The sequence below is a fragment of the Lissotriton vulgaris genome, chromosome 9 (genome assembly GCF_964263255.1).
Source record: "Lissotriton vulgaris chromosome 9, aLisVul1.2, whole genome shotgun sequence".
Taxonomy (NCBI): Eukaryota; Metazoa; Chordata; class Amphibia; order Caudata; family Salamandridae; genus Lissotriton; species Lissotriton vulgaris.
The window spans coordinates 549930247-549947920 of record NC_141697.1 but is presented as its reverse complement, the minus strand read 5'-3'; the positions used below and the strand labels follow the sequence as shown (position 1 = coordinate 549947920).

The 17674-nt window shown below is 47.7% G+C and overlaps 1 protein-coding gene across 1 annotated transcript in view; it reads right to left on the bottom strand.

The window, feature by feature from the left end:
* LOC147691766 (solute carrier family 22 member 6-A-like) overlaps positions 1-10283 on the bottom strand; it is a 210675-nt gene extending 200392 nt beyond the window's left edge. The window contains exon 1 of the mRNA XM_086938061.1: positions 9343-10283. Within this exon, the coding sequence (XP_086794187.1) occupies positions 9343-9738 (396 nt within the window). The 5' untranslated portion in view covers positions 9739-10283. The remainder of the gene's footprint in view (positions 1-9342) is intronic.
* Between the last annotated feature and the right edge of the window lie 7391 nt (positions 10284-17674).

Genomic DNA, 17674 nt, shown 5'->3' with positions numbered 1-17674 from the left:
TCTATCACCAGTAGGGAGGGATCTCTTCCCTTAGATTTATAGGAGGCCAGTTGCATGTGTGAAATGTGCTATTTTGGTGATATCAGCAACTACATGGGTCAATGTGAGCTCTTCTGGTCTGAGATGATACCCCCGGAGAAGAAGCACAGAGCTAAGTCAGAGGGGGCCGTTGAACATCCCTGTAATAGGAAACTGTTCATGGCACAAGTTCGCAGACCAGACACAAGCTGATTTAGGCTAATGTTGCTGAAGATGGGATCTATTGTCACCATTACCTTCCAGGCGTACGCCTAGGTCAGGTTGAAATTAGCTGTTTTGGTGGGGAGGGCTCTGGCAGTGACGGGGGCTGCCTCCAGAGCTGTGGCGGAGTTACAGGGCGATCTGGAAGCAGACGGATACAGTAAGGGTACCTCTGCGTGGCACAGTAGAGGTGCCAGAGCCAAAGACCAGGAGCCTCAGGGCAGGTTCCTGGAAAACTGCGATGAAGCCCCGTTAGTCCTTCGGGCGGTTGGCGGCCTGACCAACCGGGGATTTGCCCTGCTACGCTCCGCCCTGAAAAGGGTGTGAGCAATAAGAGACCAACGTGTCACGTGATCCGGAAGAGGTCACGTAAGATGTAGCACAGTCTGGGTGTCATCCCACAGTGCTGCCTCATCAGGCGCACCGGGCAGCATAGGTTAGTACAGCTGCCCGCCCTTTGATCGCCCGTAAGATAACCCACTATATTGCATACTTTTGTATGGAATAAACCTGCAGCAATATTTTGCCAGAACAAAACTTGACTTGGGTATTTATTTATTCTTGCATGCTCAGAATGTGGGTGGGGGAAGTTGCCTATAATGGCACTATGCGGCTGTCCGCGGCCCCCGCAGGGGCCATTCCAATGGACGACCCTTTAGTGCCATTTGGGCACAAACACCACCCACTGGCAAAGGGTTGGACTCGGGAAGTAGTCCTTCACCTTGGCTCTCTAGGCACGTCACTTCTGGTGAACAGAGGTCGGGGGAGGGTACTTATACCTCCCCCCACCTCTCTGGCGTCCTCTTTGTGCCAGACACACTGTCTCCCACTCTTCTGCTTACCCAGCGTGGGGTTGGCAGGCAATGTACGTAGTACCTTGTAATGTTTTCTTTTTTCATTGCAGGCGGAGTCACAGTGCGATCTGGAAGCAGACGGGTACAGTAAGGGTACCTCTGTGGCAGACTGCTGTAGTATGGGTGCCTCTGCGCGGCACAGTAAGGGTGCCAGAGCCAAAGACCAGGAGCCTCAGGGTAGGTTCCTGGGAAACCGCTGAGGCGCCCCGTTAGTCCTTCTGGCGGTTGGGGGCCTGACCAACCGGAGGTTTGCCCTGCTACGCTCCACCCTGAAAAGGGCATGAATAATACAAGACCAACGTGTCACGTGATCCAGAAGAGGAATACCAAAGGTGTAGCATAGTCTCGGTATGGTCCAACAATGCAGGCTCATCAGGCGGGCGGGGGCAGCATAGGTTGGTACTGCTGCACACCCTTGGATCGCCAGTAAGATAACCCACCATATTGCATACGTTTGTATGGAATAAACCTGCAGCAATATTTTCCAGAACACATGTCCTGTGTATTTATTTATTCTTGCATGCTCAGACTGTGGGTGGGGGAAGTTGCCTATAGTGGCACTAAGTCTTTAGAACAGGGACACTCACTAGAACGAACACGAACACCTCACACCATGAAGATAGTGTAAGCAAGGCACTATGGGGATATTATCTTGCAAGTGTGTGTAAAATGTAATTTCTGTGCTAGTGTTATTACATCTTATAGCTCACCTGCATCCAAATGGTTTTGATTTGTATGCTTGCCTGAATTAAACTGTACACTCGGACTATGGTGTTTGTGTGAACAGTGCCCTTGCCATGAAGTGTAACTTGTGATTCAACAAACACTATCAGGTTCTCTGTTAGGGCTCGGTCCACACTTCATCCGGCCTCTCTACTAACATCCTTTTTTTTTTGCAGATTTATATAGCGCGAACTCGACCTGGAGGTATTGAAGTGCTTTACTTGAGCACCCAGAATCATAGGATGCTGAGCCAACGCTAAGGCTCGAACATGGTACCCCAGCTCCAAAGTCGGCAGCTCTGTCTGTTAAGCCACATCCTATCTCTACTTTATTTGGACTGATCATCAGTCACTCCTGGGTGAATCTTCATAAATCATACTATAAATGGTTGCCAAATCCCATCTGTGGGTTGCTACTGTCACCCTAGGTATATTTCATGATCCTATTTGACACTTCTGAGGGCGCCACAATCAACTGGCATTAAATGCATGTCTCCAGAGATTTTAGGTGTACACACTTTTAACTGCTTCTATTTTCATACATTGTCCTACAAAGCACTACAGTTGTTAAATGTACCCCTTTTAGAGGATGTGCAGCCACAATGATGTAGCTCACCTGCATAGAGCGTAGAGTTTCCCAGGATAGCACTGAATCACCTTGTGCTAACAGCTGCTTCCCACCAACACTTTCTCCGTATTAAATTACTCAATGCACAAACTTACTGCCAAGGCAACCCATTATCTTTACCTGGGAAACCCAGAAATGACGCCCCTGATCCTGAATGAATTCTAACAATACGTCTATTTTCTTGGGAGTTGTGACACCATCACACTCCCTTTAGCTGTATAAGTAACCATCCTGGATGATCAAGACAACCTGCACCCACATCACTGCCACTTCCCTCCTTGACAGAGCAAGCTAGACAAACCTCCCTATGTATCTCAGACACCCAGCAAATGGGGATGTATGACGGTACAACGCGTACCGTTACAATGCGTACCTTTAGGACGCAGGTTTAACAACGCAAGCCGTTACAAAGACTTGCGTTGGGGGGCGCTGGATAGTGAATAGTTTAATTTACTATTCCAACTCCAGTCCCCGTGGATAGTAGGGAAGGTGTTGGATAGTAAATTAAACTATCCCCTGTCCTAGAGCGTCCTCCAGCGAAAGTCGTTTTAACGACTTTCGTTGTAAATCCTGCGTTGTAACGGTACCGCGTTGTAACGGTTCCGTTGTAAAGGATGTTTCCCGCAAATGGAAGACCCCTGTCCAGAGGCATCGTCTGAAGTTTTCTCAAACTGACAAGAATCTGTTTAGCTGGACTCCAAAGGACAAATACAGCTGAATCACAGAATAAACTAAGCATTGGACTATGAGAACATCTCTCCTAATCCCAATTGATTGATGGATAGTAGAGACCTCTCTTGCAAATTGACCCCTAAAGCCCAGATTAAAAGCCACTCAGCCTTATGTAAATTTTAGTAAATGATCAACTAGAATCCACAAGTGTACCCGTGTCTTTGGGACTCCCTAACCCTCACAAAGGGCTGCCCCCAAGCCAACTGCAGACTTATCTACTGTACCTCCACACTTTTTTTCTTTTTTTTTGTGTGTGGGGTTTTATATAATGCGAACATGACCCGAAGGTGTCAAAGCGCTTTACATGAGCACCATTTCTTTTACAGATGGACACATTCATTTTTGTTAGGCACAGGGAGATTACGTGATTTTCCCAGAATCACAGAATGTTGAGCATCCCTGACGAGACTTGAACCTGGTTCCCCAGCTCCGAGGTCGACCGCCCTAACCGTTAGGCCACACTCTCTCCCCACTTGGCAGTAGGACCCACCTTTTACCTCGTGAAATCCTTCGCTCTCACCACTGCCCCCACCCCCATCACCTTGTTCACCTTTGCTACTACACTAAAGCCTCGTGCCGGTGCAGCTCAGCAATACAGGCATCATCATCATCATCATGAGATGAGTCATTGTCCTCCAATACCAATATATTAGACCCAAAACACTTCTGAGGAAACCAGAGTGCAGCCAAACAATCTTCCATAAGTTAACATTAGTGACAATTGTCAATGTTTCAGCAAAACCTGGCACCTAGTTCTACCGAGCTGCAAATACATTTGTGGCCGGTTCTTTGACCCGGAAGATGCTATGCACTTCTGGGTTCTGGTGGCTATCTGTGTTTTGTTTGTAGAACAGTTACTCACCTGTAAATTAATCTGTTTTTGGAAACTTAGAAACTGTTAAATGAAATTATTACTGTTAATCTTGTGTTTTTACAATTCTGAGTTTCTAACAGTACTCCTCTTCCTGGAGCCAGCCTTGACTTCTCGATCCAATTACCCTGAGAAAGTCAAGTACTACATGGGTGTCCTTGGTCTTTCAATTTGAAATGAACAGTATTGTGGCCACAGTACAAAGTACTAAATGGCAGTAACTCTTACAGTTAAAGCCCAGTAACCACTGAATGGCCAGCTACCCCACAAAAAGTCCTCATATCAATGTCCACATATTTGTTCCCACTACAGTGCAGTGATATAATGGGTTCACTCAGTAAACAGGGTCTTTTCATGGGGCACTCTGTTGATATTTAAATGGGAGGGCCAGCATATTTGACCCTTATCTACAGATGGCAATATCTACAAGAATGGTTCTCAACCTATGGTCCGGGGAACCCTTGGTAGTCTGCGAATCCTACTCAGGAGGTCTGCGACTGCTGAGGAACTGAAATTATATTTACAGATTAATAAAGCGTATATAAGTAACGGAGCAAAATGTAAAATTGAAAATGTTAAAACGTTCTGTTGACGGGAAGGAATTTGAAATTGAAGGTTAAAAAATTAAGGGCCTAATTACAACGTTGGCGGTCTGGGAGCGGACCGCCACTTCACTGCCCTGCTCCAACTCCACCAACGCACACTGCCGCCCACCCGCTACATTACAAGTTTTCTCATAGTCTGGCAGGAGGAGCGGTGGTTCCCATAAGAATGGCACCACAATGGGAGCATTAAAGGCTGTTTGTGCAGTCCATGCCGTAAAGGAGCAGGAGTGCATGCACACAGGGGGGTACAACATATGACCCCCTTCATGCATCCACATGCACAAGGACAACAGGGGGCCCGGCAGGGTCCCCTTCGTTTCCCCATTGCCAGCCTTTTCACCTCCATGAAAAGCCTGATGGTGGGGAAACTCATAATATGCACAGGGCTGCTGCAGCAGCACCGCCATGCATATTGCTTCCTCAGACCACTGCGCCACTGCTAGGGATCGTGGATCCTTTGCGGTTGCGGTGGTCCCAAGGAGCCCTGACCACCATACTCATAATACGGCAGTCAGACCACTGATGCGGCAGTCTCCGACCGCCACCGCACTACCACCATGAGTTTGGCGGTCCGATGGACTGACAACCTTGTAATCAGGCCCTAAGTTAGTATCCTCAGATTGATTCACGGGAGCACTGCAAGCGCATCAAACAAAATATAGTATGAATGATGAGTGGCCTCAATTGATCTTAGAAAAGCCTCATTCTTCCCATTAAATTTTTTTTTTATATTTGTTTGTGAATTAAAAAAAACATGTTTAATCATTTGTATATTTGTTTGATGCAGCCTTATGTCTGTATTTTGGTGCATTGTTTTGCGGTTCAATTAGAGTTCAAGTTTAAATGCTTTAGGTGCTGAATGTCAGCAAGAGGTCGGTGTGGGCTCAGGGAGCAGGATGCTGGCAGGGTGTATCGTGCCACAGAAAGCTAAGGTCTGGCTAAGGGGAACACTGTTTGTCCTCTGTAGCACCTTGGGGATCCAAGGTGCTACAGAGGCTGGGCCTACACAGGTAGCTCCCGACTCCTGCTCTGTTGTTTAACTGGGCGTGGGCCTTGTGAAATCGGTCCTACTGTTCTCACACATGCTGATCTGATCCATGTTGAGGGATCAGCATGGATTATTCAAAGTAGTTTCACTTTCGGGGGCACACGGAGATTCACTGGTTGACTCCTAATGCCCCCCCCCCCCCCATGAAGTCTATGGTTAATCTCAAAGACAGCAGGAGGTTGTTCCGTGATTGAGGACGAACAGAACAAAAGACTTTCCACGACATAATTTCCTATTAAAAAGGTGGCAGCCAGTGTCACAATGGGGGACTTCAAGCCTCGATTTGGCTCATACCATCTTACCTTATCTGGACCAATGTTTTAAGGCCAGCGAAGTATTAAGATTCGTACGTGTTCCCGAATCCTAAACATTATATAGTGAGCCGAGGAAATAAGCGCAGAATAGGACTAACAAGGTGAAATGTACTAATACAGGTGCTCAGGTGCAGAATTTTTAATTTTCTGAAACTGACCCTATAGATGTTTTGCAAATAAACAGGCTGGTACAATAAACTGTTGGTGACCCAATGACGGTCTTTGCAATTGGGAGTTTTGTTTGCACTTTCAAGAATAGTCAGAATTTCTTGGTGGGTGAAATAGTACCCATAGTTCTTAGTCGTATGTTTGTCTGTAGGAATGTGGTGTCTGTACAGCATGAACCAAGTAAAAAAGGAAGCAGAGCGTTCCACTGGTGCTGTAGGTAAACATGATGATAACACTCAGCTCACAACATCTCATTTTAGTTTCTAGAAGAGTGAACCAACTGCCCAGTGTAACTGAGTGGGTTTGTGATGTACTTATTCCACTGGTGTTAGAACAATTTAAGTGGGGGGCGGGGGGGGGGGGGGGCAGTCAATCATGTTACATGATTGAAGTCATAGAGACTGAAAGATTCAAGCGCCCCACTAAAACTAGATTTGCAAATGAGTCATGGCCATTCAGCAGGAGGAAGGTAAAAGTGTGGGACATAGATGAAGGTACACTTTGGAGATCATTGCCACACATATGGGGCTCATTAGGATCACGGACGGACTTGAGTCCGTCCGCGACCTCAGAGTAGGACGGAACGTCCGCATGGGCAGCGGCGTTCCCTCCGTGCAGATTAGGATGTGACCGCCAGGGTGGCGGTCACATCCTATATCTTTAACATTGCGGCAGGTGCAGCTTCAAGCTGCACCCGCCGCAATGTTAAAAATGCATACAATGCATTTTTATGCAGAAAGCGGCAGGCACTGCACGGTGCCTGCCGATTTCTGCATACTAATGCAGGGCGGTACCATGGGTACCCCACATGTGCACCCCCCACCCCCCTTCACTCAGGGGGCCTGCAACGGGCCCCCGAAGTCAAATCCCGTATGCTTTTCCACGGCGGAAAAGCCGCCGCGGAAAAGCATCTCTTTTACTCTATCCTAATATGGCTGGCGGTGTCTGATAGACACCACCAGCCATGTTACAGCTTTTCCGCTGCGGTTGTAAGTCAACCGTGTCGGAAAAGCAGAGGACTGATACCAGGACTCACCAGCCATCCTAATGTGGCGGTGGGTCTTTGGTGGGTCCGCAGAGGATTTTTCGCATCCTCAAGGTTGGCGGTGTCTTCCGCCAGCCCGGAGGATGCGGAAAATCCTCCATCCTAATCAGCCCCTTATATTTTACTAAAGCATGTTGTTGTAGCACAAGTCATTTACTGACAGCATATTTCCCATTGAGATGGTCACTAAACCTGCACAGACTTCCAGTTTTACTGTTAAAACAATATAGATCACAAACAATAATGTGTGGAACTCGTTTTCACAAATATTTATCATGTGTGCATCACCAAGTAGAGTGCCTTGATTTGTTTTGAACATTAAAAGTAGGGCCACTGGAATTATGCAGCAGAAGAGATCCAAATTATGTGCCAGGCTTAAGTAAATTATGCAAGAAAATTCAAATGAAGCGGCATAATGCAGCACATTTCCTAATAGTTTAACCTCATTTGTATGTCATTTTTAAACTTGGCAACACTGTCTGTGCATTGGTTGCACCCCATTATTACTCATTTGAACCCCAAATTTAGCAATAAGGAACAAAAAGTTGACCATGTCAGCTTTGCAAAAGGGCCTTCCACCACGCGGCTACACGTGTTAGTGCATTTTCAGTAACTTTTGAACTGTTTGAGCTAGAAACATTTTTTTTGTTGTAAAATCTGCAGATTATGCGGCAGAAGATGTATTAAGTGGCAACTGCAGTAAAATGCATAATGAGGTGAAAATCACTGCGACCGCACAATCATATATTTCCAGTGGCCCTGATTAAAAGCTATGTTTCCGTCATACTACGAAATGACAAAATATGCTTAATTTGTGTTTTCCTAACTGCTGATATATAGTGATTCATTTGTACAGTTTAATTTACATGTACTTAAATGTTGGTATTTGTTACAAAAAATTGACATACCACACCCTTCCCTTCCTCACTCGCTGTACCCCAGCAATCCTGTCACATTGTTCTGTTTACAAAATGCCCTCATTTTGCAGTCAGAGCAGGAGAAGTAAACACCAGGCTCCGTGTTAAAAGAATAAGCAGCAATTTATGAGAAGTCATAGCCAGACGCTTGGCAGCTATCGTTGAACACAGAGCAGATGTGACAAGACGAACATAAAATGTAAAGGCGTCTTTAGCACTGGTTCACTTTCTGAACTGCAGCACAGTCATAGTGGCACCCCCGCACCCTGACTTCCAGAACCTATGACTTGTCTGGGTGTGAGGGAAGCATGTGCTGTTCTTCTTAGGTGAGTGTGACAGGTTTGCGCTGCTGCAGACCCTGCTGTGTCTGCTACACTGGTGAATAAAACCTGTACTGCTGTTACATGCAATGTATCTTTATTTTTACTGAGAAAGATTTTCACTGCTGATACTCTGCTTGAATCTGCTGTTAGGGTGTTTGAGGAAAGCTTGCAATGCATCTGCGTTTATGTGGGATTGTGTGTGAGTATGTGTGCTTGTGTGTGAGTGTAGGGTGTATGTGTGTGTGTGTGAAGAAAGCTTACACAAGCGCTACTTCTTTGAAGCACTTGTTCTTTGTATGAGGGACATGTCGGATTGGCCGGAAGGGCAATCAAGCAGTGCCCAATGGGCTGGTCTGACAGTGGGCACGTTTTTAGCAGTATGTAGGCCTTCTCTATGGCTCGGTTGGACAATTTTTTAAATACCACCAAAAACATTGTCTGCAACAAACTCAAATGTATGCAATCCACCATACCTTTCAAAATACCCATACACAGTGTCTTTACAAATACAAAAGTGGCCTGATTTACAAATTAGGGCCACTTTCTTTTAGATATCTGGTTTGCTAATGGGGGGCAATTTTGATTTGGGTCCGGGCCTGTTTTTTCTCCCAGTCCGATGAGTGAAGTAGGCACTTAAGATGATTGTGCTATGTCTGATATGAGAGTGCATGAGGGAAGCTTGTGCTGCTTCTGTACGTTCAGTAAATTCTCTGTATGTGTGTGTGAGTGTGTGCATATGTGTATTAACTGCAACCTGACATGCACCTATTCTTTGCCCTACGGATGCCTGTACAATATTTATTGTGAGTATGTTTGAGTGAAGCTTGCATGCCATTGTAGAACACCTTTGTTTTGTAAGGGAAAATCCGCCATACCTCAGTGATGATAGTCGACGCGAACACGCTTGTGTCGTAGGTCCAGCCGTCGGTGCAGGGCTGCTTGTCGATCGAAGTCATGTTTTCAACGGTGGCATTCTGAGTCAGGAGCCACCACTGAGGTTCCGTGAACTGCAGGCATTTCTCTGGCTTCTGATTCCGGTCCAGCGGGATAAAGACCTTCAAGGTATCTCGGTCCGACAGGCTCTCATTGGTGCCCCGTGAGGTGTTCTCCTGGGATTTAATATGGCAGTGATGGGAAGGAATGCCAGCGGTGAAGTTCTGGATAAGATTATGGCTGGCCAGCAGGAGGATTGGAAAGGCCAGAAGGGCGACCTCAATGAACTGGAAACGTCCCATACCCCCCACACGATCTAAGAGATGCGCAAAGGCCATCGTAACCTCTCACAAATGTACTGCCCTAATCTCCAAAGTTGAAAAGTGATTCTCCCGCTACTGAAGATTCTATCCCCAAATTAACCAGTGGATGCGCAGAGGTCTCTCCTGGTCTGATGTCAAAACGTTTTATGGGCCTTCACAGCTCCCGTCATTCAGCGCGGTGGCAGCGCCTTTCTACAGAATAACTCGCTTGAACCCTGGAAGAGAAGCTAGCCTTGGCTGATGACGTGGTCCTTTCGCTTTCTGCCGTTATCATAGAACGTTCTGCTGCCAATGGTGCGATGGGTTTCTTTTCAGAGATGTGCTTTCATTGCTCTCTCCCTCGACCCGCTTCTACGTCCACATTCCACAACTCCTTGCTCCTCGATTGCATTTATGGTCACCCTCTACCTATGCACCCTTTCAAGCCCTTGATTGCCTCGTTAAGGAAACTCCGTTACTTAAGACGGTGCGCGGGTGTTGAAAGGTCGTTGCCCGGTTAAACGGCTGACGGCCGTCTGTGCCTGCAGGCGAGTCGGAGTGGGAGGAGGTGGGGAGGGCTCGGAGCTCTTTTACCGCGACCTCCTTTTATGAAGCCTAATCAGCTCTTTTGGATAATGTTTTACTTTTGTTTCCGGGGATTAGCGCAAATGAAAGGAACGAAAAGAGACTGGGAAAGAATGTTCATGTTTGTGGTGCGTAGGATTAGGCTCCGTGGTCGATAGGAGCCGTGCTGTCCTGGCTTATCCTACCTCGGGCAGGTATGGCGTGGAAGAATGTAGGTGATTTTATAAAGGAGCACTCGTTTCTGAACTGAGTGATTGGACTGCTTGCTGATGTGCAGCCATTGCTAGCGAAGCCTGTGTAGTGGTACCCGAGCACAGGGGTGTTAGGGCCTGTCGTGCCGTCATATGGCTACATGTTGCGGTCAAACTGTTGCTTGGGGGGCCATTTGCCTTGCTTTATGAGAGTTCACGTCATCTTGAAAAGTCACTAGTTGATGGCCCTTTTTAGGCTCGAGCCTGTGAGGTAGCGCTTGCGATACACTGTGGTTAACAAAAAGTGTTTGGAGCCCACCTGTTGCTTGTCAATTGTTGGTTTGAGTGGCTCTCGTCTTTACAACCTCGTAATTTGTCAAGGAAAGTTTAGCATCATTTCCGTTCCTCTCTGTGGTGCAAGGACCTAGCACTGATTGATTCAAATTAATCCGTGCCTGTCTGCCGCTCCCGACGTTATTGAGGCACTATTTGGATCTGTTTAACTTTTAGTGCCCTGCAAGTAAAAGGTTTGTGACTGACAAAGACGTTCCCAACAGGAGAACCTAAATTGCAAACATCTATTTTCTATAGTTAAGTTTCTTTTACTGTGCCAAGTCTTCTTTTCTCACTTTGCTCTCAAGTTTTCAATTTTAGGTCTCGGCTAAGCCCGCGGAAGCACGTTCTCGGTAGAGACCTTTTGTCGGCGTGTCTGCTTTCCAGGAGACAATCCTGGCCGCGCGCATCTCCTTGGAGGCGATTTGAAACTGGCACGCGCACAAGTACGAGCGCTCAATTGACTTTGTTGCAAGTTTCTTGCAATGCGCGTTTAGAGTGCGGCAATGCGCGTTTAGAGTGCGGTTAAACGTGTAACTTTCAGTTTCTTTTAAGCAGCGTGTTTCATGGCATGATGGAAAATGCTTCATATCGTAAGGTGTTCACACGCATGCGCATACACAGAGACACACACACACACACACGAGCGCCCATGCACGAACGCACCCATACATACAGAGACCCACCCCCGCATACACACACGCGCGCACACAGCACACACACACACGCACACACACACACACACACACACACACACACACACACACACACACACACAAGTGCACCAAGCGCACCCACCTGGCCCCCTTACCGCCACGCCGGACTTCAGCCGCCACTGCAGGGCTCTCCCTCGGGCATGGGAGCCACGCGTCACCAGCACTGCTTCTCTCCGTGAACGCGTGCACGTGCTTCCAAAGCCGGAAGTCCCGGCCCACGGAAGGTTTCTGTTTCGCTCACGTCTGAATCGCTGGGGGCGTGTGGTGAGTACCCTTCATTTAAAACCTGCCCTTCGCCAAGGATATCGTTGCTCTTATCAAAGCTTGTTATTTACTGCATTTTTGTTGATTTGAGATGTTGCCCCGTCCTAACTTGACAATGCTGAAAAGAGTTTTCAGGCGGTTCTTCTCACCCAACTTTGAACGGCGCTGGGGGGGTACGGAAAGCTGCAGGGCTCACAAGCGTCTTGCCTTAAACCCTTCGCTGCTGGGAAGGTATTTCTTGCCGCTGCCACCTCCGCGTTCCCTGCTTTGAGAAATATTTGACATGCGGCCAAGGTGCTACAGAGAATGGCTCCTCTTAGAAGCACACTTCACGCCAGCGCGCTCGGGTCAATGCTGCACAGCCCACTGGTCACGGCCTTTCTTTGAAAACTAAACCACCGCACGAGTGAGTGAGCAGGGGCGGGGGCCCGTGTGAGGGGGCCCTGCCGCATGTCAGATGGACGAGGGCACGAACTGTTGACATGGAGGTACCGGCTGCATAACCAGGCTCGCTCTGGTGAGGGGCGGGGGTCCTCGTGGTTTATCGGGAAGCCCCTTTGCACGTGAGCCTTACACGTGTTTGCTGGGTTTTTACATAGTCGCGTGCACAAATTAATTGTTGCACAAAGGGGTTTAAGTGGGAAGAAAAAACTGAGAGGAGAGGCGTGGTTTAATAACCATGTAAGACAAAAATATATGCTTAGCATAGTGTGGTGCCCAACAGCTTCTGTCATTACTTCCAGATATATAATGCAGTAAGTTATATTATACATACAACAAGCTAGAACCATTGGCCTTGCCAATGGTTATTAGTTGCATAAGATAAATAAGCAACGACTATGGCGTTGTTGTATAGAATATGGTTCAGTTACGAAATGAGACTATAACGAACTATAGCGAGTCTCAAAAATTACACCAAAAGCAGTGAAGGGTTAAGATTTTTTTTTATTTCACCCGGAGGGTGAAAATGGAGAGCCTGATAGGGACCCGTCTCAGGACCTGCTTTTTAGAACTGCCGGTGCTGAGCACTGGCAGGAACCAGCCCTCTTAACTCTGGTTCCACCGAATAGATCCGTAAGGTCCTTTTGGGAATGAGTGGGGAGGCGTAGCAAGATCGTGATTCAAAGCGTCATGTTAACCATACAACGGAAAAGACAGACCACCATATTTACACTTGTGTTATGCAAGTGTTGCTTTCAATGTTTTTTTTATTGGGCTATTGAATCTGATGTGGCTCCCCCCTGAGCCGGTAAGTTTTTTGGTGTCTGCTTTTTAGAACTGCCGGTGCTGACCACTGGCAGGAACCAGCCCTCTTAACTCTGGTTCCACCGAATAGGTCCGTAAGGTCCTTTTGGGAATGAGTGGGGAGGCGTAGCAAGATCGTGATTCAAAGCGTCATGTTAACCATACAACGGAAAAGGCAGACCACCATATTTACACTTGTGATCTGCAAGTGTTGCTTTCAATGTTTTTTTTATTGGGCTATTGAATCTGATGTGGCTCCCCCCTGAGCCGGTAAGTTTTTTGGTGTCTGTCCCCTCGTTGTGCTTGCTTTCCGCCCCCCCCGTCCTCCCCTCGTTGTGCGTCTATTCCCTCGTGCTTTCCGGGCCCCCCGACTCGGTGGTTGGTAGCCTGGTGGTGGCGTGAGGCATAGTGCTCATTGCTCCTTCTGTGCGAGTCTTTGGGCATTCGAGTATGCTATCTGAAGAGATGTTTTTAAAATACGTTTTTCGTCATGAATCTTTTGTTCGTGTCCAGCAATTTAATACTTAATTTTGAAATATAGTGTGTTTATCTTTTATAACATTACGTTTTTTGACTTAAACTTAATAGCGATGTGTGTGAATTTATTAGACTCTGCACTCTGTAGACGTGTTTGGGCACTGGTTTTAGAATATCACTATGGAAATAATTGGTTGTGGTATTTGATTTGTCCTATCATGTGGTTTTTACACACGGCGATGGTTATCTTCTTTTATCTGTGCACATCGGGTGTTTACATTGAATACGTTTGTGTGCTAAGAAAGCATTGTGTTGTTTAAAAAGAAAAAAAGTTGTGCGTCCTCCAGGTTTAAACGAGTTAGATCATTGGCCTATAAAACACCATATGACATGCGCCTTTTTTCGCGCAAAATTCGACTCGAATTGCTGGCGAGTCGAGAGACCCAGCACAACATGGTGCCTTTTTGAGAAACATTTGATGTAAGTATCCCAGCATGCATGTAGTGTGACTTTTGTAGTTTTAATTGTGACTAAGCATATCTGTGCTTTTATGTGAGGCACTATGTTGTTTATGTGTGACCATACGGGCAAATTAATGTATTGCTGAAGGCATGCACACATTTAACGGGTGCTGCCTTCTTCCTCTCTGTCGTGTGTGGAAGATGGCCTTAGTTACAAAGTTGGTTATTTATTGAATCTTTCTTGAGTGTAATACATTGTTTTATCGGGCATAGTCGTATTATACTATTATACAATTATACATAGTCAGTAAGACGGACAATTTACATACGCTCATATTGTGTGGATGTTTTTTGTTTCCGTTGGTGTGTGGTATGTTGTAAGGATACGCGCTGTCGTTTTGCTATTTGCTTTCTTTTTTGATATAATATTTGATGCTTTTGAACATACATGCTCATTCAAAATAAAACATGTCTAGTCACACGGATGATTTTTATATGTGTGTATCAAAGTTATCAAATTGTATGCATGCCAGCTTTTGGTGCAATGTGGACTTTTCTCTTACGTATTTATGTCAGTCTTTTTGAAAATGTTGTACCTGCCTATATTTATTAGTTTTTGACTTAGACCCACAGATCCCTTGGGCATCTGTTCAGACGAGGGCAAAATGTTTCAACACATACCCACTGGGCATCTCTTTAAAAGAGGGCAGCCTGTCTCCCTTCAGCCCCCTAGTTGGTTGTGCTTGCTCTCCTGCCCCTGCCCTCTCGTTAGTTGTGCTTGCTCTCCTGCCCCTGCACCCTCGTTGGTTGTGCTTGCTCTTCTGCCCCTGCACCCTCGTTGGTTGTGCTTGCTCTCCTGCCTCTGTCCCCTCATTGGTTGTGCTTGCTCTCCTGCCTATGCCCCCTCGTTGGTTGTGCTTTCTCTCCTGCCCCTGCACCCTCATTGGTTGTGCTTGCGCTCCTGCCTCTGCCCCCTCGTTGGTTGTGCTTGCTCTCCTGCCCCTGCCCCCTCGTTGGCTGTGCTTGCTCTCCTGCCCCCTCGTTGGTTGTGCTTGCTCCCCTGCCCCCTCGCTGTGCTTGCTCCCTGCCCTTTCGCTGTGCTTGCGCCCCTGCCCCCTCGGCATTGTGTGCTCTCCTTCCTCTGCCCCCTCGTTGGTTGTGCGTCCTCTCCTGCCCCTGCCCCCTCGTTGGTTGTGCGTGCTCTCCTGCCCCCTCGTTGGTTTTGCTTGCTGTCCTGCCCCCGCCCCCTCGTTGGTTGTGCATGCTCTCCTGCCCCCTCGTTGGTTGTGCTTGCTCTCCTGCCCCTGCACCCTCGTTGGTTGTGCTTGCTCTCCTGCCTCTGCCCCCTCATTGGTTGTGGTTGCTCTCGTGCCCCTGCCCCCTCATTGGTTGTGCTTGCGCTCCTGCCTCTGCCCCCTCGTTGGTGGTGCTTGCTCTCCTGCCGCTGCCCCCTCGTTGGTTGTGCTTGCTCTCCTGCCCCCTCTTTGGTTGTGCTTGCTCCCCTGCCCCCTTGCTGTGCTTGCTCACCTGCCCCCTCGCTGTGCTTGCTCCCCTGACCCCTGCCCCCTCGCTGTTCTTGCTCCCCTGCCCCCTCGCTGTGCTTGCGCCCCTGCCCCCTCATTTGGTTGTGCATGCTCTCCTGCCCCTGCCCCCTCGTTGGTTGTGCGTGCTCTCCTGCCCCTGCCCCCTCATTGGTTGTGCATGCTCTCCTGCCCCCTGGTTGGTTGTGCTTGCTCTCCTGCCCCCGCCCCCTCGTTGGTTGTGCTTGCTCTCTGCCCTCGCCCCCTCATTGGTTGTGCATGCTCTCCTGCCCTGCTTTTGGCATTGTAAATGACAATGCCATTTATTTATGTTTTAAAAACAAAAACATAAATAAAAGTAATGTCATGAGCAATGCCAATAGCTCTAACTTTAAGAATGCCGAGACAATTGCATTGTAAATGCTTGCTTTTTTTGTGGGATCTGTTTTCAAAAGATGAGGATTATTTTATTGCAAAGATACATTGTTTCTTACTTATGTGAAATTTCTGAAATGATGCTTTAACACATAACCATGCAGTGCAGCCCAATCCACCTTACTCAAATGGGACCCACTCCAGGCCATGCCAAGCCACCTCACCGCACTATGCAGCAGTCCGCCCTACTTAATACAATCCACCCCAGACAAATCCAATCCACCACAGACCAATCCACTCCACCCTACTCCAATCCAAACCACTCACCCCAATCCAATCCACTCCAATCCACCACACTCTAATCTTCCCAACCCACCCCACTCCAATCTGCCCCACTGCAATCTTTCACATCTGCCCAACTACAATCCAAAACGATCTGCCCCACTCCGATACAAAACAATCTGCCTCACTCAAACCCAAACAATCTGCCACACTTCAATCTGCTCCACTCAAAACTACCCTACTACAATCCAAAACAGTCCATCCCATTCCAGTATGCCCCACTCCAATCCAAAATAATCTGTCCCACTCCAATCCATATCAGTCAAATCCACTTCAGTCTGCCTAATTTCAATCTAACCCAATTCAATCCACCTCACTCCAAACTGCCCAACTCCAATTGACCTCACTCAAATCCTCCTCACCCCAATCCACTCACTCCATCCCAATTCACCCCACTCCAACCCACCACAATCCACACCAATCCAATCCAATCCAATCCACACGCACAGTCCAATCTACCCCACTCCAATCCAATCCACCTTACCCCATACCAATCTACCTCACCCCAATCCAATCCATGCCTCTCCCTCCCAATCCACCCACTCCAAACCAAAGCAACCTTCCCCACTCCAATCTGTCCCACTCCAATCCAAAACATTCTTCCCCAATCTATCTAAAACAACCTGTCCCACTCCAATCCAAAACAATCCACCCCACACCAATCTGTCCCACTCCACTCCAAAACATTGTGCCCCACTCTATCCAAAAAACCTGCCTCATCCAATCTTGCCCACAGCCATCTGCCCCACTCGAATCCCAAAAAATATACCCCATTCCAATTCAGAGCAATGTGCCCCACTCCAATCAGCCCACTCCAACCTGGATCACTCCAATCTAAAACAATCTGCCCCCATCCAATTCAAACTAATTTTCCCCACTCCAATTTACCCCAACCAATCCAGTCCACCCGACCCCAATCCAATACATCTCAATATAACCCACCCAATGCAATCCACCCCACCCTACAGCCATTCAATCTACCCCACTCCAATCCACCCCACCTAATACCATTCCAGTTCATCCCAGTCCAGTTCACCCCCTGCCTTTCATCCAACTCCATTCCACCCACCCCACCCACTCCATTCCATTTCCACACTCCATTCCACCCCACTTCTGTACACCCCACTTCGATACACCACACTCCAATCCACCCCACTCCATCCCTATCCACCCCACTCCAATCTATTCCACCCCATCCAGTCCACCCCACTTCACTGCAGTCCAATCCACCCCACTCCCGCCCAATCCACCCACTCCAAACCAAAGCACCCAGCCCCACTCCAATCCAAAACATTCTGCCCCAATCTATCTAAAACAACCTGTCCCACTCCAATCCAAAACAATCCACCCCACACCAATCTGCACCACTCCACTCCAAAACATTGTGCCCCTTTCTAAAAAAAAAACCTGCCCCATCCAATCTGCCCCACAGCCATCTGCCCCACTCGAATCCAAAACAATAT